The sequence below is a fragment of the Zootermopsis nevadensis genome, unplaced genomic scaffold (genome assembly GCF_977971745.1).
Source record: "Zootermopsis nevadensis isolate Lab colony 2312 unplaced genomic scaffold, Znev_1.0 Znev_ptg000007l, whole genome shotgun sequence".
NCBI classification, from domain to species: domain Eukaryota; kingdom Metazoa; phylum Arthropoda; class Insecta; order Blattodea; family Termopsidae; genus Zootermopsis; species Zootermopsis nevadensis.
Genome location: NW_028259139.1, coordinates 3,590,475 through 3,612,406, shown reverse-complemented (window position 1 = coordinate 3,612,406; position 21,932 = coordinate 3,590,475). Strand labels below are relative to the sequence as shown.

Sequence of the window (21,932 nt, the reverse complement as noted above, 5' to 3'; positions counted from 1 at the left end):
GGGTCATTCGGCAAAAACAGCGTTAGTTACGAAGATGTGTAAGGTCCAGCGCCGAGTCACTTTAAACGTTCATTCCTCAGGAATGGTAAGAGTAAGGGTAATGTAACCTACATGTAAAATGATCAGTAAATAAGGACCTTTAAGAATCTGTAATGTATTTTGTTGTAATTATAATTGTTTATACATTTATTGCAATTTTAATGAACCAGTGTGTACAATTTTTAATGCATCTGGCGCGTTAAGCGCCCGCCTCTCGAAAACCGTAGGAGATGGATCGGGACATATTGCGTACGAAATACGTATTACCTCTTGAGCTTTCCATATCTGTTTTCATATTTTACATATCACAAATGGTTTAGGTTCTACAAACATTTATCTATACAAATAAAGGCGCATCGCACTTCACGCTACTGCTGCGTTTGTATGTATGTAGAGATAACAAGATGGATGACATTGAAGCTAAAATAGTCACGTACAAATCCCAAATTTACAGAGATGTTTTCAATTATGGCCACAGAAGGTCGTAATACAATGCCTATAATATTGGCAGGAGATTTTAACATTGATTTAAAGAAGGAGGAAAATCAAAGCTTTGTCACATTTATGGAGGAAACGTTTGGCTTAATGTTGATGTCAACTCCTCAATGTAGTGCTACTAGATCAAAATCTTGTATAGATATGGTGTTTGCACGAAATGTTGATACTCTAAAGTGTACAAATTTTATAACATATTTCACCTACCACAGACCCATCTTAAGCGTAACTAATTCAAGTTAAATAAGCAATGTCTTAATCAAACTATTTACTCAATTGTAAAGCATGTATAAAGGGAATATTTAGAATAAAGCTAATATATAAACTGCCTTTCATTGTATTTATTGCCTAAATATAATTTAAAAACAAAGACGTATTTACGTCAGATTCTCCGGAACCGTGGTTCCACTGTCTTACGAGCTTTGTCAGCGTAACTCGACCCTAAATGAACGCGCCTTAGCAGTTTTGGATTTCATTGGATTAAAGAAAGTGTAACAATAGAACATCAATATAATGTAACGGTTACCAACTGACATAATTTGTTTGTTGAGATATTTAAAATAATAAACTTAACTTGGTAAAATCACGTTGTTAGTACATTTAATAGGATATTCTCGTGAGAATGAACGTACTGCATAGTATCCAGCCCGGATACAGCTTATTCATTTTGTTGCCTAATCGCTTATTATTTCGGTTTGTACGCTTTCTGTATTTGTAAATCCTATTACGAGAGTGTGTCTCTGATGTAAGTATTTAGTAACCGTCTCTAATATTTATATTTATAATGGTTGTATTTTTGCGGCATGTACGTAAAGAATTCAGGAATTTAAATGTTCTGATAAATTTTATAATAATACGTTGATTATTTCATTGCGTTCACTGCTGCAGGTTTAGCATGTCACTTTAATTCAATTTGACAGCAGAAGAAAATCAGGGGAACGTAGCCGTAATGACCGTACGTGCCAAATTCCGACAATGTGCCAATCCAATAGATCAGGCAACCATGACTGTCAACGAAAAAATTTTGAGGGAATGTCACACGCTGTATGCAGACGAAGATATGGGTAAGTATTTCATGCCATCATGTGGCGAATTGTGGTTCTGTTCACCGCATCCTGTTTTGGATCCTACACAGCACATTTCCTGTAATTGGTTCGATATTTTATGTAGATATAATGTAAATATTTCGAAACATACAGATATGAAAGTTGAAGTGGAAATAAACGTAATTTAAAGAAATTGGGTTTAGTTGTGGTGCACAGTCTACAAAATAATTCTGGGACATTTCGTTTATTTACATATTATTCTGAATAACTTGTTTCCGTGTATTTTGTAGTATTTGTTTTAGAATTAAAAGCAGTGCATTCTGTGTAAAAATTGCCTTTTATGTTCCTAAAACTCATAGGCACTCACACAGAATTAATTGAAAATGCTGATTATTGTGCAAATTCTCCATAATTTACTTGTCGAACCCAAACTACTTAAGGGTGCTATTATTATGCAGAATTTACTGCAACTTGTTTGTGACCCTTACAAATGTTCATTCAGGAAGGGGTATTCACGATTTTTTTGAGAAATTCATATATATTTGGCGGGTGCAACACAAATTCCAGACATTCAGAATTTATTGAAGGATACTAGTAAACAATATGACATTGTAAATTGTAGGAAAATTCACAGAATCACTGTGTACATTCAGAAGAGGAAGGGTGACAACAGACATAGTTTTTGGATTAAGACACTTGGTTGAGAAGAACTGGGAATATGGAAAAGTCAGTGATGATATTTATAAATTATAAAAAAGTGTATGGAAGAGAAGAGGCCAAAATTATTTACAACAAAGTAAATGGATACTTTTCCTTCTTTCCATTTTTCATATCCCCTACAGTTTCCCTGGTTGTTTTACTTTTTATTTAATTGGTTTTTGTTGATCTTCACTGTTGGTTCCCTGTCAGCCCTGATAGGGGCTGCTTCTTCCCTTCTGTGCATGTTAGAACGGTATCCATATTTCCCCAATATTCATTTGTTTAGTTTTATAGTTACCCCAGTTTCAGAAATTTTAAAATGTGAAAAAAGTGTGTCTTAAAATTCAGGAAATACAGTATCTACAACTTTAGTAAAAACATTTTTCAGTGTGTCTATTAAATGAAATACAAACAGAATACTGTGCATTTATGCTGTATAATTACCTATTTTAACAGCCCATTTATTCATGCAATAAACTGACCAGTGAGAGATTAAAAATAGCAAAGGATGCATTTGGAAACTGAACTACAGTTTAAATACATCATTCCACTATAGCCACACTAATGTAATTGAATTGAATCCTTTTGTGTAATTTTAGTTGGCTGTCAAGAAATGCTGATAGCCTAAGGGTTTTAGTTTAACTTAAAATTTACTGAATAGAATTCTATTGGTAATCATTTGTTATAAACAAAACAACTTACTTCATCTTATGTATTTCAGGCTTGATTAAAATTGCAGAGCATTTCAACCTTAAGCTGCTTGCACCACGAAAGAAAATTGTAGTTCTTCTAATTGGCAATCATTCAGCAGGGAAATCATCCTTCATCAACTGGTGAGCTTCATATGTAGTAGAATGAGTTCTGAAAATGTATGCAATATTACAGTTGGCCTTTACTCATTTTTAGATATATAATTTCCGTTGTTTGGTTTTAGGTTTTTTAAATTTGCTTACATTGAATCTTTGACTGGTATTATTTTCTTTGGAATCATGTTTTGAAAAAAAAAAATTGCGGTGCATAGAAGGTATTGATGTATATTTTCTTCGGCTTCTTCTTCCCAGTCAAGATTTAGGCCTCCATAGACCTGTTCCAAGGCTAAAATTGGTTGCTCAATCTCCTGTGCAGTCAACCTACTTCTCTCCGTCAAGTTGGTCTATAAATTATACATATTTTCTCTCTTTTAATCCGTGGCATAACAGCCCTCTGAGAGTCAAAGCCAACTAGCTGACTGCTTGCCTTGCGTTCACATGCCTAAGCAGAGGTGAACGATAACTCACATGGAATAAATTGCAGTACCTTTGTATGTTGCAGGTATATTGAGGAACATGTGCAGAAGACAGGAGTTGCAATTGAGACACAAGGCTTTGTCATTGTCACAAGTGGCAAGAAGAGGGAGTCCCTCATGGTATGGGTCTATTGACTGCTCCTAGCTAACTACTTCTTACAGTCACGCTGTACCATTGTAACAGTATAGTGAGCAGTCACAGTTTTAATGTTCCTCTGAAAATGATATAAAATGATGAAATTATAGTCCAGACATTCATACTACACAGTTATAAAATGCAAAACACATGTCAGGGGTGTCTTCAACATTTATTTTTTACAATGCTTTGAAGTCCCTGTGCTTCATTAAGTTGGTCATTAAGACATTGTACTTAAACAAAATTGGAAAGGTATACTCTTCAGAGCACACGAAAGTTCTGAAGGTGTTCTTTATGCCACACACTGCTTATTATTTTCTTAAATATATATATGAATAGCAGTTAATAATAAAAGCAACCTCCCATTTGTTACTATTCTTGTCATGTATACTCACATATTTATCATTTTAATTCCAATAAGTGATATATTTACTAATTATTAGTAATTCACTTCTTTCAACAAAATAGGCTTTTTTCTCATGTGACTGTGACAACACAAAAACTTGTTACATTCTAATGATTGCAGCCAGAATAATTCATATGGTCACTGGTAGATGGTAGCATGGGTAATTATGTCACCAGTCTTCCAGTGGATATCAAATAGTTTATAGCAGTGGTATTCAACCATTTTTTGTTCGTGTACCCCCAGATATAATTTCTCTTCCAACCTTGTACCCACAAAGTTGTTGGTGTATAATTCAAGATATACATAGTATATAATCTACATCTAAAATAAATTGAATAAATTACATTACTGATTATTTATTGTTTATCATAAAATAATATATTTTTTTTAAATTTCACGTACCCCCTAAGATGTCTTCGCATACCCCAGGTTGAATACCACTGGTTTATAGGACCACTGATGGATTGCAAAACAAATAGTCTGTATGAGCACTGATAGATGGCATTATGTTGATGGTAATGGCATCTTGCCTTTGGAGGGTGGAGGGGTTTGGATGCAAGGTCAGTTGGGAGGGAGCTTGTGTGGCAAAGTATAGGGGTATATCTCAGGGGTGGTGCAAGCCCCATGGGTGGCAAAGCTGGGAGGCATTTTGGATGGTGGAGACCCAGGGGTGACCAAGCTGAGCATTCGCAAAGATGTGTTTTGAAAGCCCAAGGTGGTAAGATAGATTGAAATTAACCCTAATATTAATATATATCATTGACTATACCAACACTTGGAATTTGTGTATAATGTTATAATGGTTGCAAAAAGCCCTAAAATGATAGGAGATGCCTTTCTAAAATTTGAAACAACAGCCAAAAGACTAGGCCCAGAAACAAGTGATGGTAAGACAAAGTTCATGGTTAATACAACCTGTGAATGAAATTTGGCAGAAACTTTTTAAGTAGGAGATCATAGTTTTGAGAGAACAAATTCTTTCAAGTGTTTAGGAGTAGTATTAGCAATTAAGAATTACTTACGTGCAGAAATCAAAGCCAGGATAGCTGCTGGAAATCGATGCTGTTTTGCACTGCAAAGGTTTATTAAGTCAAAGAGCATCTCACAGAGCAAACTAACAGTGTACGAAAGAGTAGTTAACTAATTGTTACCTATGTAAGTGAGACTTGGTTTCTTAAAACAATTGTTAATCAGTGCATGGGAAAGTCCAAAAGAACATTTCTGGGCTGGTAAAGAGCTAAGATGAAGATTTCTGTCTTCTGGGTTGTTGTGCTGTGTAGTCTGGTAGATGTTTACCAATGTTTCAGAGGTCCTACTGCCTCCGCCATCAGAGTATGAAGATTTATGTCTTCTGGGTTGTTGCGCTGTGTAGTCTGGTAGATGTTTACCAATGTTTCAGAGGTCATACTGCCACTGTCATCATGAATCACCCTGTTGATGGAGGCAGTATGACCCCTGAAACGTGGGTAAACATCTACCAGACTACACAGCGCAACAACCCAGAAGACAGAAATCTTCATACTCACTGTTGTGAAAACCTCAAATCATACAAGAGCTAAGAAATGTGTATCAGTGCCTGAACTTCATTTCAATCCAATTAAGATTTTTGGTCCATGTGGATATAATGAACAGTCGGAGATCAAAAATGGCACTAGAAGAAGGAAGGGTTAACTTAGGAAAAGGTGATTAGGTAATGTTTAGGATGACTTGTTGAAGATGGTATTGAAGAGATGGAGGGAAAAAATCAGTTGGTAGAGGAGTATGGAGGAAAATGTTTGAGGTTTCCAGGGTTCTTGAAGGACTAGAACCACAGAGTAAATCAATAAATTACTAAACAAAATTTCAGGACCCTACATGTTGTGCCACTGTCGCGACTCCCAAATCAGAAGTTTTTATATCTGCCACATTATTACTGATAGCAAGAAATTAAAATGTACAGGGATGAGGTTGCCTCTATATGATAATCATACCAAGTTTTTTTATCTGTTGGTTGATTCAGAAGTTATTAGCAGTCAAACACATTCAGATGTGATAAAATAGGAACCTCGTCTTTTGTTATAATATGAAGAAAATATTTTTTAAATGTGTCATTCATATAACAGAAAATATAGTTTTTTGTGGAGACTACAGGGAACACAGCCTTTTCTATTTAACAACTTTTTCGGAAGATCTAATTGTTGTTTTATCCTACATGTGAGTGCCTTGGCTGCTGTTTAAATTGTGTACATTCCAAATATTTCAGTACAAAGACTGCACCCATGTTTGTAACACAGTGTTATTTGTTGCAGGGTAATGCAACTCTTCATCTGTATCCACATTTCAAATCGTTGCAGAAGATACCTGGTAAGTTTATATATAACCAATATGATTTGTGAATGATATGTTTGCTAAAAGCCACAGTCTGCTTGACAATTTAATTTAACTTTTTATAGTTTTTGCATATGTAGTTTAGTATTTATACATTTTTTGTTATTTATATGTAGAATCTGGAATCTGCTGTTACTTTTTGAGGAAATCGTTTTGAACAGTAATATAGCACACAGTCTCTTTTGATCCATTAAAGGCTTTTCAGTGGATTAATCATGCAGCAGAGGATTACTGTTGTATCCTTATAGAGAATTTATAAAACCTCTGATATTGCTGTCCGAGGCTTAAATTCAATATTAATACTGTTGGAAAAGATTTCTGAATGTTTTTTTCACCAGTATTTCTTTAATAATTCTTAAACTTTTGATTTTTCTTTTGTTTTCTTGGCAAACCATGTCTTTCAAAGGTGCTGGTATACAAAATTGTAATTGGAAAACCTGAATGCAAGAGACTACTTAGGAAACCTGGAAATAGATGGAAAAAATAATATTAAAATTAATCTTAATGAAATGTAATGTAAGGATATGGACTAGATTTATTAGACTTAGGATAGGGATCAAGTGAATATGGCATTTGGCACTTGGTTTGAGTAATAGATAAAAAACATGTCACCCCAAGTGAGATTCTTGTGGTTTTCTTCAATTCCTACATGAGAATATTGAGATTGTTTCTTAAAATATGCCATATCTGTTTCCTTCCCAGTTTATCATTCAGGGTTATCCTGATGTACCTCATTTATCATCAACCTATGCAATTAATAGAGCATTCTGAAACTAATTCAACAAACAAACAAGTCTCACAAAGAAAGCTGTATTCTGGAATGTTGCACTGTTTGTGTGTGCGTGTGTAGTCTGGTAGAAATTGATAAACATTTTAAAGATTATTACTGCCTCCATCATCAGGGTGATGATGAAGGGAGTAAGCACTTCTGATACAACAGTCAGATTCTACCAGACTGTATGGTGCAATGTCCCAGAAGATAGTTAACATCATACTCATCATCGTGAGGACCTGAAATCTCACCAAATCTCTTATAATCTAAAATATACAAACTGGGGTATGATCAAGAATAGCTGTCAGTAAAGTGGCTGAGACCTGCTAGTTCTCACATACCTTCCTATCCTGAGGGTTCAAAGGACTCTTTCGCCAGGAGTAAAGTGGTCGGAATATCAGGTTGACTACTCACTTCCATGTAACATTGAGATTAAGAATGTGTGGAGCTTTACCTCTGCTTACATTGCATCTTCATGGAAAAGTGCTTAGGCTGAAGGACAACTTTACATTTTCTTTACCTTTCCATACAAATGATGTTGACCAAACAACTTTTTACATATAGTCAACAAAATTAAACAAATTGAATAAGAATGTCAGTCTTCTAAGTCTGGACTTGGGATTTTTATTTGTAAGAGCAATGGTCAACTTGTGTGGTCAGAGTCTGGTGTGGTTGTGTGACTTCCTGCTTCTTATCACAGCTGCCACATGTTTCCAGGATACTGTAACTTCCTGTCTACATGTACCTACATTGACGCACAAACTGAAGCACAGGGGCAGGTAATATCAGTTAATCTGATTGGGATTTGGGAACCAAATGTAAATTATAGGTGCTAGCAGAATCAAAATTCAAATTATGACTTTGCACAAACAGAAGAGCACATATTTTCCAAATACATTCTTTGTTACTTGTCAACATAATTTATTTTGATGTTTACTTATTGCAACTAAAGATATATTTTGAAGAAGGGTTAGTCAACAATACAGATTACACATGTTATCATAATTTCTGTTGCTTACAGCTAGTAGTTGGCAGTACACAACTAATTTGCCACAACAGTAGTAATAAAACAGTGGCATCATTGTATGGACTAACAGAAGTTTAAGTTGTGGTGTCTTGAAAATGCCTGCCACATCAAACTGCAATTTGTCTGAACTTCACATATTTTTTAAAAATATTTTTTATTTTTGTTTATTTTGAAAAAACTTTTCAAAAACATCTGTTAGGTTCATAATTTTTGTCTTGTCTCTCCGCAAGAAGGTAACAGACTCAAAGAAGCACAGTGCTTCTTGAAAAATTCCCGTTAGCCATTCCTTCATTTATCTTTCTTCCTTTTGTACCTTTACTTCCACTCAGATTCCCTCTGCTTCCAGTCCTTACAGGGACCACATGAAACTTGCCACTTTATTGATTTTTTTTGAAATGTTTCCTTTGTCAGAATTTTTCAGTTCACCCATCTTCCTTCTTTCACCATCCCCATTGGCTACCTACCTCTTTGATTTATCTTTTTATTCACATTTTCATTGGCCACTCTAGATGGAGTTGGTATGTTCCTATGAAACATTGGTGAACATGTACAGCACTAAACAGCATCACAAATCAAAAGACAGAAGATCATAGTTCACATTAAAAACTTGTCAATGTAAATGGTATCCTGGTTAATATTAGATCTGGATATCTCTTAAATGAGATGCAGGAATGCTAAGCACCACACTAATGTTTAGTATTTTAGAATACACTTCTTGAAAATTGCATTATTGTCATCTGGCAGTCAAGGAGTACTTGAGCAACTTGTTGGTACATTTTGGCCTCATTCTTCACCACATATCACATTAAATTATAATTAACCTCTGAAGTTGTTTTAGTGTTGTCACACAGCCTATGAATGAACAAACTTCATATTCATTAAATTTTATTAGTATGTAGAACCCATGAATATTGCTTGTTGTCTCCCTGTTCCTTCCCACAAACTCCATCCTGTTCATTAAAATAATTGGTTGCCACACTCCTAACAACTGAGGAAACACTATTAAGTGAAGTGAGCAACAACAGTAAATGAACTTCATTGTACAGAGTTTTCCTTGAGTAGTTGATGGGTTAATTCAGTTGTTCATGAAACACTCTTCTGTCCTAAAGGTTCATCACTTCATATGATAATTTTCTGAATCCTCTTTCTTTAATTTCATGATCCTTTCTTCTAATATTTTATCTTTCAGGTGGTTCCTTCCATTGTGGGTTTTCAGCCAAAATTTGTATGAGTTTCTTGTTTCCCCAGTTTGTGTCCTATGTTCTTTGTTCATATCAGTCTTCTTGATTTAATAACCCTTGTGCTATGAAGTGAAGGATGCAGGAAGTTCATGTATGTGTCAGGAACTGTGCATATCTACAGGCTAAAAATGCATCAAAAACTTCTCAGCTTGTGTTACATAATTTGATGAATGTACAAGAGGAAAGCCAAGATAATCTATAGAACATTAAGTAGTTTTGTAGTCTCTTGTAATTGTAAATGTATGTCATTGCACATATGGCAAATTATATTCCTATTGTACACGACACAATTTTCTGATAGTTCCCATAACTATATTTAAAAAAAAATCATAGTCTTAGACTGAAATTATTATGTGCAGTTTTTTGTATATTGTCAAGCACGGAGTATAGAATAAGATGATGGAAAGGATGATCATGTGTACAGTAAACTTTAAGTTATGTTGGAGAAAACTCTGAGAATCTCAGTTGGGATAATGGGTCCCCAGCCAGGACTTGAATTGGGTACCTCTGCAATGTAATCCTAGTGCTTTACTGCTGTGCTAGCCATGGAACAACATAGCCGTTGCACAAACTTCTGCTTCATATTTCAGAGGTCCTGAATTAAAATCTGAACCTGGAGACTGACAACTTTCTTAAAACATATTTGTAGCTGCTAAATAAAAATCATAATAACAAGCATTGAATTTTTTCTGATGATAATAATTTTGATGGATTGTGAATTCAATTCTTGATAGGAATTAATAAAGATATATTCATGAGAATTTTACGTTTACTGCAGCTAATATGATGTTCCATCATTTGGTATGATCCTGAGCTAGTTATGTCCACGTCCTATCTTTACAGTGTGTTTCCTTAAATTCCATTTTAATGATATTCTGCCATCTCATTCTTGGTCTTCTACCTGGATGCTTTCAAAGAAAATTCCCCCTAATATTGTGTACATTTCTTGTCTCCCCATATGATTACTTTTCTAGCCTGTTGTAACCAGTTATATGTCAATACACTAAGAATACAAAGTTTTTCATTGCGTAATATTTTAAATTGATCATCGTATTGTTTGTTTGGCTCCATTGGCTTCACTTTCCTTCACAGCAAATTGAAGTTGCTTTTCACTTACTTATCTTTCATTTATCAGAAATGAAAAGTGATCATACTGAAGGATTTTTGGAATGATTCATGAAGAGCAGTGGTTATATTTGTAGCAACATGTTTTATGGTTGCAAGTTGTGTGTTTGTAAGCAGAGGGTTGAAGTGCCCCTCCCCCTTCCTGTTTCCTGTTTTTCACAATAATCTTGCCTTTTCCTGTGGGAGCGGCTGCAGTGTATAAGATCTGTTGCAACAGTTTTGTCGTGCCACTCTCCACGGTTTACAGCTCTGTTGCGGTGTGGCTCATCACCGGGCATCTTGCGTGACGTTGGACTCTGCTAGCTGCCTAGTGAAGGGCAACATCGGGGCAGAGCCATGCTACCATGTGAAGACTTGGACACTGGTCTGTACACTAATAGTTTCTATGTACTGTTGTTTGTGCAGGTGTAGTGGATTTCCTCTCCACTGAAATTTCAACTTCAAAGCAGAAGAAATTTAGTTTGGTGACATTTGTTGATACACCTGGACTAGTGGATGGAGATATGCAGTATCCATTTGATGTTAATGAAGCAATCATTTGGCTTGGTAAGTCAGCATCTTGCATTGATGTTAGCCTCTATTTCAGTAATTTTTAACCCCTTGATTTGTAAGGTTATATGCCATTTTAGAGGTTCTTTTACATGTTTACATTTGCAGTGAACATCATATCATTTTTCACTGTCTTTGTTATACAATTCAGAGTAGGCAAACACTTCATATTTTTAACCAACAAATCTTAGATTAATTACATAACTTTACCAAAATGCACTAAATGAAGCTTATATACATCTTAGTCAAAGCAAAGTTTAAGAAACCTTCATGTACTTTTTTTAACAGTGAATATGTGCTAATTATGTATTTTTATGTTTGATAGGAAAGATGGCTGATCTGATATTCACATTTTTTGATCCAATTGGTCAAGCACTATGTAAACGAACCTTGAATCTAGTAGAGAGACTTAATTCTGCTCATGCTGAGAAAATGCGCTTCTATTTGTCTAAAGCAGATGATGTTAGTAATGAGGCTGATAGACAAAGGTAAAGTGAAAAACCAAGTCAGTTTTAATAATTTAAATCCTTAATGCTTCATCATTCATAATTCTTGTTGGTCTTGAGATTAATACTGGCTTGAGAATTTGGTTTATGATACACATTTTATGCTGAGGAGAATTTTTGGATCTAAGAAAGGGGAACGGAAGGAAGATGGAGAAAATTATACATAAAGACGAGCTCCAGTTGTACTGTTTATTACTGTTACTTTTAAAAATATTTTCTTATCCAAGAGTTGAATTACATTAAATAAATAGATAAGTAAGCAAGCACACTGTTAGTGATCCTTGAATGATCCTAAAAGGCTCTGCGTTAACTGCAGTTGACATTTTGTTCTTTGTAGGGTGATGATGCAGATAGTACAGGAGCTCTGTAAAAGGCCTGGACTTAATCGGACAGGTTTCGACATGCCTACCATATGCATCCCAGATCTGAATAAGGTACTTACACTTCACTTATAAAACAGCCTCTGATGTTTTTTATTTATTTTTTTCTAGAATATACATTTTACGTTGTGATCTTGAGACTTGCAAGGTATACAGGAAGTTTGAAATGGGAAAAACATGGCTGACAGCATGGATCAGTAACTACTACCTAAGCAAAAACATTTACTATTTACTTTAGAGTGTACTATACAAGCATACTTACTAGTGGCCAATATGTTCTGAAGTGATGCTGTGCTACTATACCACATAGCAGATACTGTCTCTCTCTCTCGCTCCTCCTTCACCCCGCTTCCTCACCACAAAAGTCTTAAGATCACAGTCACAAACAGAATGTCTGTGCATTTCTCACTCTTCTGAGAGTTAAAGAATAGGAAGCTAATGCTTGAGTTTGGCCTGAAAGTTTTGATCCTAATCGGAACTTGTCAGGTATTATCATTAATTTCAGTGATTCTAAGTTCATTTTCTCTCTTTCTTGGTTAGTGTACTGAAGACCATTTAAGAATGAGTTGCAAATGGTCAGTTATCTCTGTTTAAACTTGGAATGTGTTAACTTGTTTAAACTTACAATATGTATTCATTAAGTAGATACATTCTCATTGGTCCTTAATATTTTAATTCTTGCATATGAACATAAATTCTGTTTTCTAGTTTTGACTATTTGTTTTGTAATAATACAGGGATTGTGATGATATGTTTTAGCAAACACGGTGTGTGAACCAAATAGAGGAAGTTTGTCAGGATATAGAGCGCACCATCAACCACACAATTCAGAACACACTGAACACTCTAGAGAGAGACTGCGAGACCGTAGCACAGTTACTAGAGAAGCGTCTGGAGCAGGACACTGAGGACCGCAACTATAATTTCAAGACTACAGGTAGAGGTAAGAGGTACTATGTTACTCCGTTTTGCTTGCTTAAAATTTTTTTAATGTTATGTAGTAGTATAAAGTCATTATATTTTGTATGGGATGTTGTTGTTACTTGGCTACTTTGTAGTATTATATTAGTTAACTAACATTATGTAGGATTGAATTTGATATGACATAATAACTGTGAATTATGACAGGGAAGGATGTAGAAGGATGAGGGCTTTAAGGAGTATAAGGACTACAAAGAACCACAAAAGCCTCAATTTTTAACCAGGGTTTGAACTGGATATTTTCTAAATTTGTGCTACCCAGCTTGGTTGGTGGTATAAAAAGCAGTTTTATTTGCCATAATAACTTTTGTTTGAATAACTGAAATTCATTCAGCTGTATTTGAAGTTTTTTTTCATTCTTACCAGCTGAATTGACATTTCACTTTAATTTTTATTCTTTTTATTAGGCTGAATTTGACTTGTCTGCATACATTGGCATGTATCTGAATTTGGTTATGAATGTATTTATGAAAGGTGATGTTACAAGTTGCAGTAGATGAGTGTGGTAAATAATTTGTTTAACATTTTTATTTTGTTGAAGTATAAAATAATCAGTTTCATTTAACTATAATTTATCTTCATCATATTTGCCTTATTTTGTATAGTTGGCCTGCTTATTACAAAGCGGAGTTTTCTATTTCTTCAGTTGTTTTTATTTTTTATTTAGGTCATTTTCTAATTTATAGTTTTTTTATTGCATAATGGCACGTTCTTTCAACTTGTTCATTCCAGTTTATTATAGTGTATAAAATCTGTTTTTAAATATTTAAATTCATTTCATTTATTGCTCATCTTTCGATCAAAATTTATTAAGACTTCCATTTTTATGCACAGATGGGCAAAGAAGTAAACATCTTGTTGTATGAATTGTTAACACTCATCTGTGTGTGTGTGTATCTGTATAGCCATGGTGTTTGGAGCCCTGGCTGTTATCCTTCCACTGCTGCTTGTCCTAAATGTGCTTGTTAGCATCTCCAGCAAGAGCTTCCTACACGCGTTGCTTGGTGCAAGTTTCACAGACAGCCTTTTGGTGTATCTGGTAAGTACTGATACATTGGTTTGTGTGTCTTCATCATCCATTGGTGTTTTCATAAGGATGGATTATCTTATGATTGTGATTTTATTTGTAATTTAACAATGGTCAAAGTTCAAGAAAATAATTTTAGAGACTTATTATTTTCCATTTATGATACTGTGCTGTGACATCTAATGTGTAGGTTTACAGTGAGATGATGTAACAGGTTTCTTCATATTGCTTGTGGTCTCTGGGTTTTGGCACCATGTACTCCTGCTGGTCATGACCAGTGTTTTGGAGGAATGTGTTACCTCTATCTTCAGGGTAGGAGTTATGTAAGTGGAGGGCAGCCAATGGGGGTGGTGAAAAAAGAAGTTACAAAGGATAAAGAAAGAAAGGGAAACAGAGAGGCAAGACATTTATCCAAAATGTTCGTAACCACCTGCTAGATTGTATGGTGTCACAACCGAGAAAATCACAAATTATGTAATTTCTACTGCCATGAGAATCTAAAATCTCAGGTTTCATCTTTCCTGGTAAGGCAAAATACAGCTTATATCTAATGGTATCTTTCAATATCTGTTTTGTTCCATGTGTCTCAATTTTTTGTAGATATTTTTAATAATTTACCTTTTCATCTATTCATTCCTTTTAATTCAGTTTAGTTTTACAGTGAAATCACTGATTAGTGTTTCTCTGATGGGTTTCCCTCTAAACCGGTGATCTATAATTGGTGTGCCATGATTTATAAGAAGTTGTATATTCATACTTTATAATCATAAAAAGGTACTATCTTGTCAGTTGTAATTATAATTTGTAATGCACACACTGGTCAAAGTTGACAGTTTTGTTCAACATGTGTTACATTTTGTTTCATATGCCTGCATTCTTATATGGCAAGGATAACATGTAGATACATATTTATGGCCATGTATAGTTCCGTACAATTTTGTGGTGTGCTGTTATGTGTCTTTAACAAATTATAGTGTGCCACAGGTGGAAAAAAAGCTGCAGAACACACTTTAAACACTGAGATAATTAGAATGGGACTAGAGAAATTGTACATTAAATATGAGAACACCTGAAATCAATAAATTTTATTTTGTTTTGTTCCTGTTTAACCCTAGAACTGTTCTTCAGTATTTATGTTTAGTTGACATTTTTGTTTTTTATCTGTATTAAAGATTTCTTTATGTTTGTTTGTGTATCACATGTCTTTTGTTATTTTTAATCTCTGTCATTTACAATATTTAGATAAAATGTATTTACTATGTCTACCTTGTACTTTGTTACTTTCTCTCTGATGATTCTTAATCACATGTACTATATATAAGTATCATGTTACACTTCTAAATTTTATACTGAAAAGGTCCTATATACATATGCTTTAGATTTGACAGCACTGTGCAACAATGAAGCATCAGTTTAAAATTAATGTTTGGACAGGAATTATCTCCTCATAGGTTCTTATGAGGTACTACCTCACCTCTCAGGGGCCTCCTATTTACATTTTTTAACATACCAAATACCTCACCTATTGGAGGACATAAACTATGTGATTTATGCATTTTGAAGCTTCTCCTCATTTTAACCTCAATGTAAAACAGTTTCTGGACTGTCACTACCCACATTGGTGGATAGGATGAAATTGTGTGGTCTTTGTGATCACCCAGTCACACCTACAGACGTCCTACTTGTGGGGACATCTGAAGGGCACTATTTAACTCAAAGAGAATCAGCATGTTGGATGAGTTCTGGTGTTTGATACAGGTGACTGTGACAACAACATGACTCATGTCTATAATTTTTAAGTATATCAGGAATTCTTGGTGTCACGTGGCACAGTATTACTTGTCTCATTTGATTTACTAATGCTTCCTGTTTTCATTAAAAATGCATTTACACCTGTATATTTCTAGGAACTTCTTGCCAGTTTTAGGAATAGGACATGATCTTTATATTTATTGAATGTGATTAAGAATCACCATGTATAGTGTGTAATAATAGAATGATTACTGAATAATGACTTGAAAGGGGATGTATTAAAAATGTTGTGAATTGGTTATCTTCCAGTCTCCAGTTCGTATGCTGTGGTCAATAGTTCCCGATAGATTTCAATGGACAGTATTACTAATTATTGTTATTGGCTCGGGTGGTCTGTTTTTCCTCACAAAATGGTCACTGGGATTGCGGCTGACACTCTCTCGGAGACAGAAGCGGCAATACTTGGAGATGAAGGAACATGTGGAAGAAGTAGTGAATGCAAAGAAGGTAATTCTGATATTATTAGGAGAAATTATATATGTGATTTTTTTGTTTTGTTATTTATTAATCTTTTCACTGGTATTATGGCACTTAGCTGTGTGTTTGCAAGTTTACATCCAGACACCTGCCATTGGAATGTATTTGAGCCAGCTTTATCCAGGTTACACCATTGTAACTCTGCTTCACTAAGATCCATATTAGTATAATCTTCCTATGCATGTTACACATCCTCATCCTTCTTGATTTAATCAACTTAACAGTATTATATGAAGAATAGATATTGAGAAGCTCCTCATTATGTTACTTTTATCTGTTCTGTTACTTCTCTCAGTCCCAAATACTTTCATCAGAATTTGTTCTGAAACAGCCATAGTCTCTTTATTTTTAATTCATAACTTAATTTAATATTGAAACAAGGTAGAACTACATTTAAGTAAAATTGGTGTGTTGCAGCAGCAGCTGTATCGTGAATACTTGGGGCAGAGTGTGGGTGACCATGACTTGTGAAGGAAATTTACAACATTTCACCTTTCAACACTTGTAATTTGCATCATGACATACTGTATTTATCCAAATGTCACTTCCCAAATTAGTTGTATGCTCAAATTTTTATGGAATTATTAATAAATGAACATTACTTTGTTAAACTTTTGCTAGAAACAAAAATTTGCTAAATTATATTTATGTGGTAAGTCCCATTTTAGAAGTTTATATAAGCATGCACTGTTGCCAATAGAACTCTGCCAGCAGACAACACAGCACATGCCAGCAATGTTGCCATGTGTACTGCTGTGTCTTGATAATTCCCATATGTAGAATTTTGTGCTACCCAAGTTGAATCCTAAATATTACATACATCTGGTATTTTACATAAGAGTTTTAAAAAACCATACGAATGGTATTTGGATAAATACAGTACTTTGGAATGTATGAATGAAGTTTTTAACTGAATAATTTATAATTACCTGTTAGATTTGAGGTTTTCACAGCAGTGAGTATGAAGATTTCTGTCTTCTGGGTTGTTGCGCTGTGTAGTCTGGTCGATGTTAACCAACATTTCAGAGATCATACTGCCTCCGTCATCAGGGCGATGAATATGCCAGGGAAGCCATCAAAATCGAATTACATCTTGATAACTTCAACAGGGAAGATGGACTTCACTTGAGCTGGTCCTGGAAGCCTCTTATTCACACTTTTTGAGGGCTCCGAGAGCAATCCAGAGTGCACCGCCGGAACCAACCAGACCACTAACCTGGCCCTTTCAGGGCCCCGATCACATTCAGCCGAACTCCTGATGTCCCACCGGACGCACTTCCCGAGTCACCCCCCTCTCTCTTTCCTTTTTCTCCTTCTCTCACACTCACCCACGCGCTTCTATTGGTCCACTCCAATGCCTGCTCCCATTGGCTCGGGGCAGGCTACTCCATTTACAGTCCAGTTCATATAAACCTAGCCCCACACACCCTATTGGCATATTCATTGCCCTGATGATGGAGGCAGTATGACCTCTGAAACGTTGGTTAACATTGACCAGACTACACAGAACAACAACCCAGAAGATAGAAATATTTATAATTCCCTGTTTGAGAGTTGTTCTGTTACTGATTGCATGACAGTATATAGATTTTTACCTAATTTATTACTGTCTAGTTGTATGAAACTATTTTTCGTGTAAGAAAGACTGTTAAGTGTCATGCATTTCTTTCTCAGGGAATCAAACTGAAAGCAAAAGACAGCATTTTCATCTTGAATGTCTTAGTAACAAGCAGAGATGAGTGTCAGTGTTATTGCTGCTGATCAGTAAAATTGTCCGCATACCAGCTGTATAATAAAATTTTCCAATTTCTTAAAAGCTTTTGTTTTTGGTTCATATATTTCATCAGCACTTTGATTTATTGTTTATGAACTTTATGCCATTTCACACTACACAACCAATGCAGTTAGCAACATATCAGTAAGAAAATCAAGATGGACTCACATTTTGATATCTCACTTCTTTAAATGAGGGTAAAGATAATTATAAACTACAGGGCACAATATGACGTCATTCCACGGCATTTGCTTTCATCAGTTTTATTTTAAGGGAAAGGACAGAAATGTAGGTATCAAAGTGTTTTTTCTGCTCAAGAACGTAGATTAAAGATGGAACTTGTAAATCAAGTTGTGTGATCCTCATCTCTGCCAGCATCCATGTGCATGATAATATTGTGTCTTGGTTTTGCTATGGCATAAAGTAAATTATGATCTTAAAACTTTGAATACCGTGTAGTGTATTAGAATATAAAATAAGTAAACAAACAACTATTAACACTATAAATGACACTAGTGCCAAACGCGTTTCAACCTCAAGAGGTCATCATCAGTGGCATCAAGGAAATTCATTCATTTAATCAAATGGTTTAAACTGGATTTAGAAAATAAATAAGGTGTTTAACGAAAGTATTTCAAGCGACACTGCACTAGATGTTGTTATTCACAAGGGTTGAACTCTGCACTTAGCTATTGATCGGATGGTCCTGTGGCCATAGCTGGTCTGCGGCGAGCTGTGGTTGCGTCGTCCATACCTGTGAACTGCAGCTCGCCGCAGACCAGCTATGGCCACCGGACCATCCGATCAATAGCTAAGTGCAGAGTTCAACCCTTGTGAATAACAAGATCTAGTGCAGTGTCGCTTGAAATACTTTCGTTAAACACCTTATTTATTTTCTAAATCCAGTTTAAACCATTAGATTAAATGAATTAATTTCCTTGATGCCACTGATGACCTCTTAAGGTTGAAACGCGTATGGCAATAGTGTCTTTTTTATAGTGTTAATAGTTGTTTGTTTACTTATTTTATATAGTAAATTATGAGTTTATTTTTTAGAGTTAATATTCTTGTAATTTATATTTAACTCCCAGCTTTTATATAAATGCTGTGGATGTATAAAGTATTTACAAATGGTAAAGAAAACGTTATATGTGAATTTTGTATCATGTTACCCATTGCCTGAGCAGCATTATCATGTTGGAGGCACACCTCGTTTGGTAACAGTCCTATGTTTGATGCTTATGGTAAGCTCCAGATTGTTAACTATAGATTTGCAATGAGAGGTAGAGTTCATAGTTGTCTCTATTTTATGTATGTATGTATGTTTACAATTTTAGGATTTGAGCTTCTCATGGCAGTGAGTATGATGATGGCTGTCTTCTACATTGTAGTGCCAAGTAGTCTGTTATAAATTTACCAGCATTTCAGAGGCCCTTTCTTCCTCCATCATCAGGGCAGCAAGAACCTCTCAAATATTGGTAAACGTTTATCAGACTACATTGAGCTACAACCCAGAAAACAGCCAGGTTTGTACAACATTTTCGTTGGCATATGTGATAGCACTAGTGGCATAATAAATTCTTCTCGGGCTACCAGCCATGTAAGGTGGCTTAATGAAGTAAACACCAACGTTTTGAGAACCATCTTCATCCTTCAAAACGCTGGTGTTTTCTTCATTAAGCCACTTTACATGGCTGGTAGCCCAAGAAGAATTTATTATATTTGGTCATTGTGAAAGCTTCAGATCACACAGAACTGATGGCATTTATGTATTTTGGTGTCACCACATGGTTAGCATGACCAGGTCTGAACATCATCCACACTTTCTACATTTACTTTTAAATTCCTAAACCCATCTATAGAACTTGAATTTCTGATGGCAACTACTGCCATACATACATTGTATAGCAATGAGTAAGTACATACATAAATTAACACTTGCATTCAAACAAGTAATCACATTTGACCACTGCTTTATGTCAGTCAGTTTTAATGTATTTTGATTACTAGGTGCATGCTATGACAAAAAGCCCTCGAGAGGGTAATTGTTTTCCCTGCATAATTACATGCAAGCCATTCCATTTCCAGTTTTCATTTGATACTTCCGAATAGTAGAACATTATAAGTTCTTGCAAAGTGAACAAAATAGAATAAAATTGAAATGTTTTGTAGGTAGATATACAATAAACCTTATTTTACAAAGCAGGAGAAACTTTTAGATTTTTATGCAGTTTCTGAATGATTCAGTTGATATTTTATGATAAAAAATAGAATTTGTAGGTAGTTGTTTCCTAATGTTCATAATGTTTGGCCATCAGTGAACCACTATAAACGCATAAGTATCAAGATTATTGTATAAGTGAATATTATAAAAAGAGTACATTAATGAATACTTTCCATTGATTCAAGTACAAATCTGGCCCTGGGTATGAAAAAAAAAAAGTGGAACTCCAAAAAGTGGGCTTGCAAATTTAAACTTGGTAATTACTATGGAATCACCAAGATGACATGGACCATAACTGTCTTGTTGTTTTGTTTAATTTTTATGATTGGAAAGCATCCAACACTTTCTGCACTAGTTGGTACATTTACATATTTGAGTTTTCTTTGGATAAATGCATAAAATTATAATATGGAGATCATACCTAACCATTTACATGTTCCATCTTCAAAACTATTCTGATGCAATTTGGTACTGGATGGAGAATTTAAATTTGACGTATTTTGTTTCAGTTTAAAAACCTTTTTACATGAAGCTACATTCAGACTAAAATTTCTCAGTAGTCCCATATTCTGTGAAAAATGAGTTATGATATAAAATAATACGCTCATAACCAAGTTATACCTTTACTTTGAACACTATTATTTTTGTTGTTAAAATATCATTAATGCCCCTTGTGCATTGTTATATTTCTATTGCTGATTACCTTTGACAACCATAGGGTTTAAGACTGTTCATTGCATTAGCTGTAATATTTGTATCTGCAATGAAACAACTTAATGGATACAAAATCACTTGATCATATCATGTTTACTCTTGTACTGTATTTAATGTTTTATATTTAAGAAGTGTCGTACACATTTTTTTCCCCAGACACATTACATTTTTTATCTCTCACTCACTCTTATTTATATATAGACTACTTGTAGTGCCTGTTCTTTGTTTTGTCAATTCTGGAGCGGTAATTCAAAGGATGCCTGTGTGTAATGTTCCTGTAAGGCATTCATAACATTTCTAACCCTTCTTCTGCACATTATTTTTCACTACCCAAAGTTAATGTAATTTTATGGTAAAAATCTGAGCTCATTTTGAGGATTAGGTTATTTTATACATATAAAAATTAAAATTACAAATTACCAATACCAGAACACCAGTCATGTACTCAATATTATATTTACAAAACACTTTTTCACGATCTTTGAAATGCTTAAAACTGAGAAACACGACTACAAGTGTCAAAATTGTATGAACAGTTATATATGTAAATTGGTTGTCTTTTGTCCATATAATGTTAAGTTGAAAATAATTTAAAGGTGGAGGTACATAATTAGTATTTTCAGAATGTAAATAATATTTCAGTCTGATTCCCTGAAACTCCTTTTCCGTTTCAGTGGCTTGTCACTTGATTTGATTTTTGTTGAGAAGTCTGTTAATTTGATGAACAGTATTATTATGTGCTGTGTCAATTGTTCCACAGTAGAATGACCATTTTGTATGCAATATATGAATCATTATTCTTCCTTACAACTTGATCCATTAATCCTTTTGCTGTTATAGTATGATGGAA

At 34.7% G+C, this 21,932-nt stretch overlaps 1 protein-coding gene across 4 annotated transcripts; it reads left to right on the top strand.

The window, feature by feature from the left end:
• Window positions 1-1,061: 1,061 nt before the first annotated feature.
• Window positions 1,062-21,865, top strand: LOC110830701 (uncharacterized). 4 transcript variants are annotated; one of them, XM_087343975.1, is made up of 12 exons: window positions 1,062-1,279; window positions 1,423-1,598; window positions 3,001-3,112; window positions 3,591-3,684; window positions 6,395-6,449; window positions 11,044-11,184; window positions 11,513-11,675; window positions 12,031-12,127; window positions 12,833-13,016; window positions 13,960-14,093; window positions 16,143-16,340; window positions 16,791-21,865. In XM_087343975.1, the coding sequence occupies exons 2-12, from the start codon at window positions 1,484-1,486 to the stop codon at window positions 16,839-16,841; spliced, it is 1,344 nt and encodes a 447-aa protein (XP_087200101.1). In that variant the 5' UTR covers window positions 1,062-1,279; window positions 1,423-1,483; the 3' UTR covers window positions 16,842-21,865. The 4 variants fall into 4 exon arrangements, with proteins under 4 accessions (XP_087200101.1, XP_021921616.1, XP_021921614.1 ...); XM_022065924.2 differs by having other exon boundaries at window positions 1,064-1,279; window positions 1,458-1,598; window positions 16,788-21,865; XM_022065922.2 differs by having other exon boundaries at window positions 1,064-1,279; window positions 1,455-1,598; window positions 16,788-21,865.
• The last annotated feature ends 67 nt before the right edge of the window (window positions 21,866-21,932 follow it).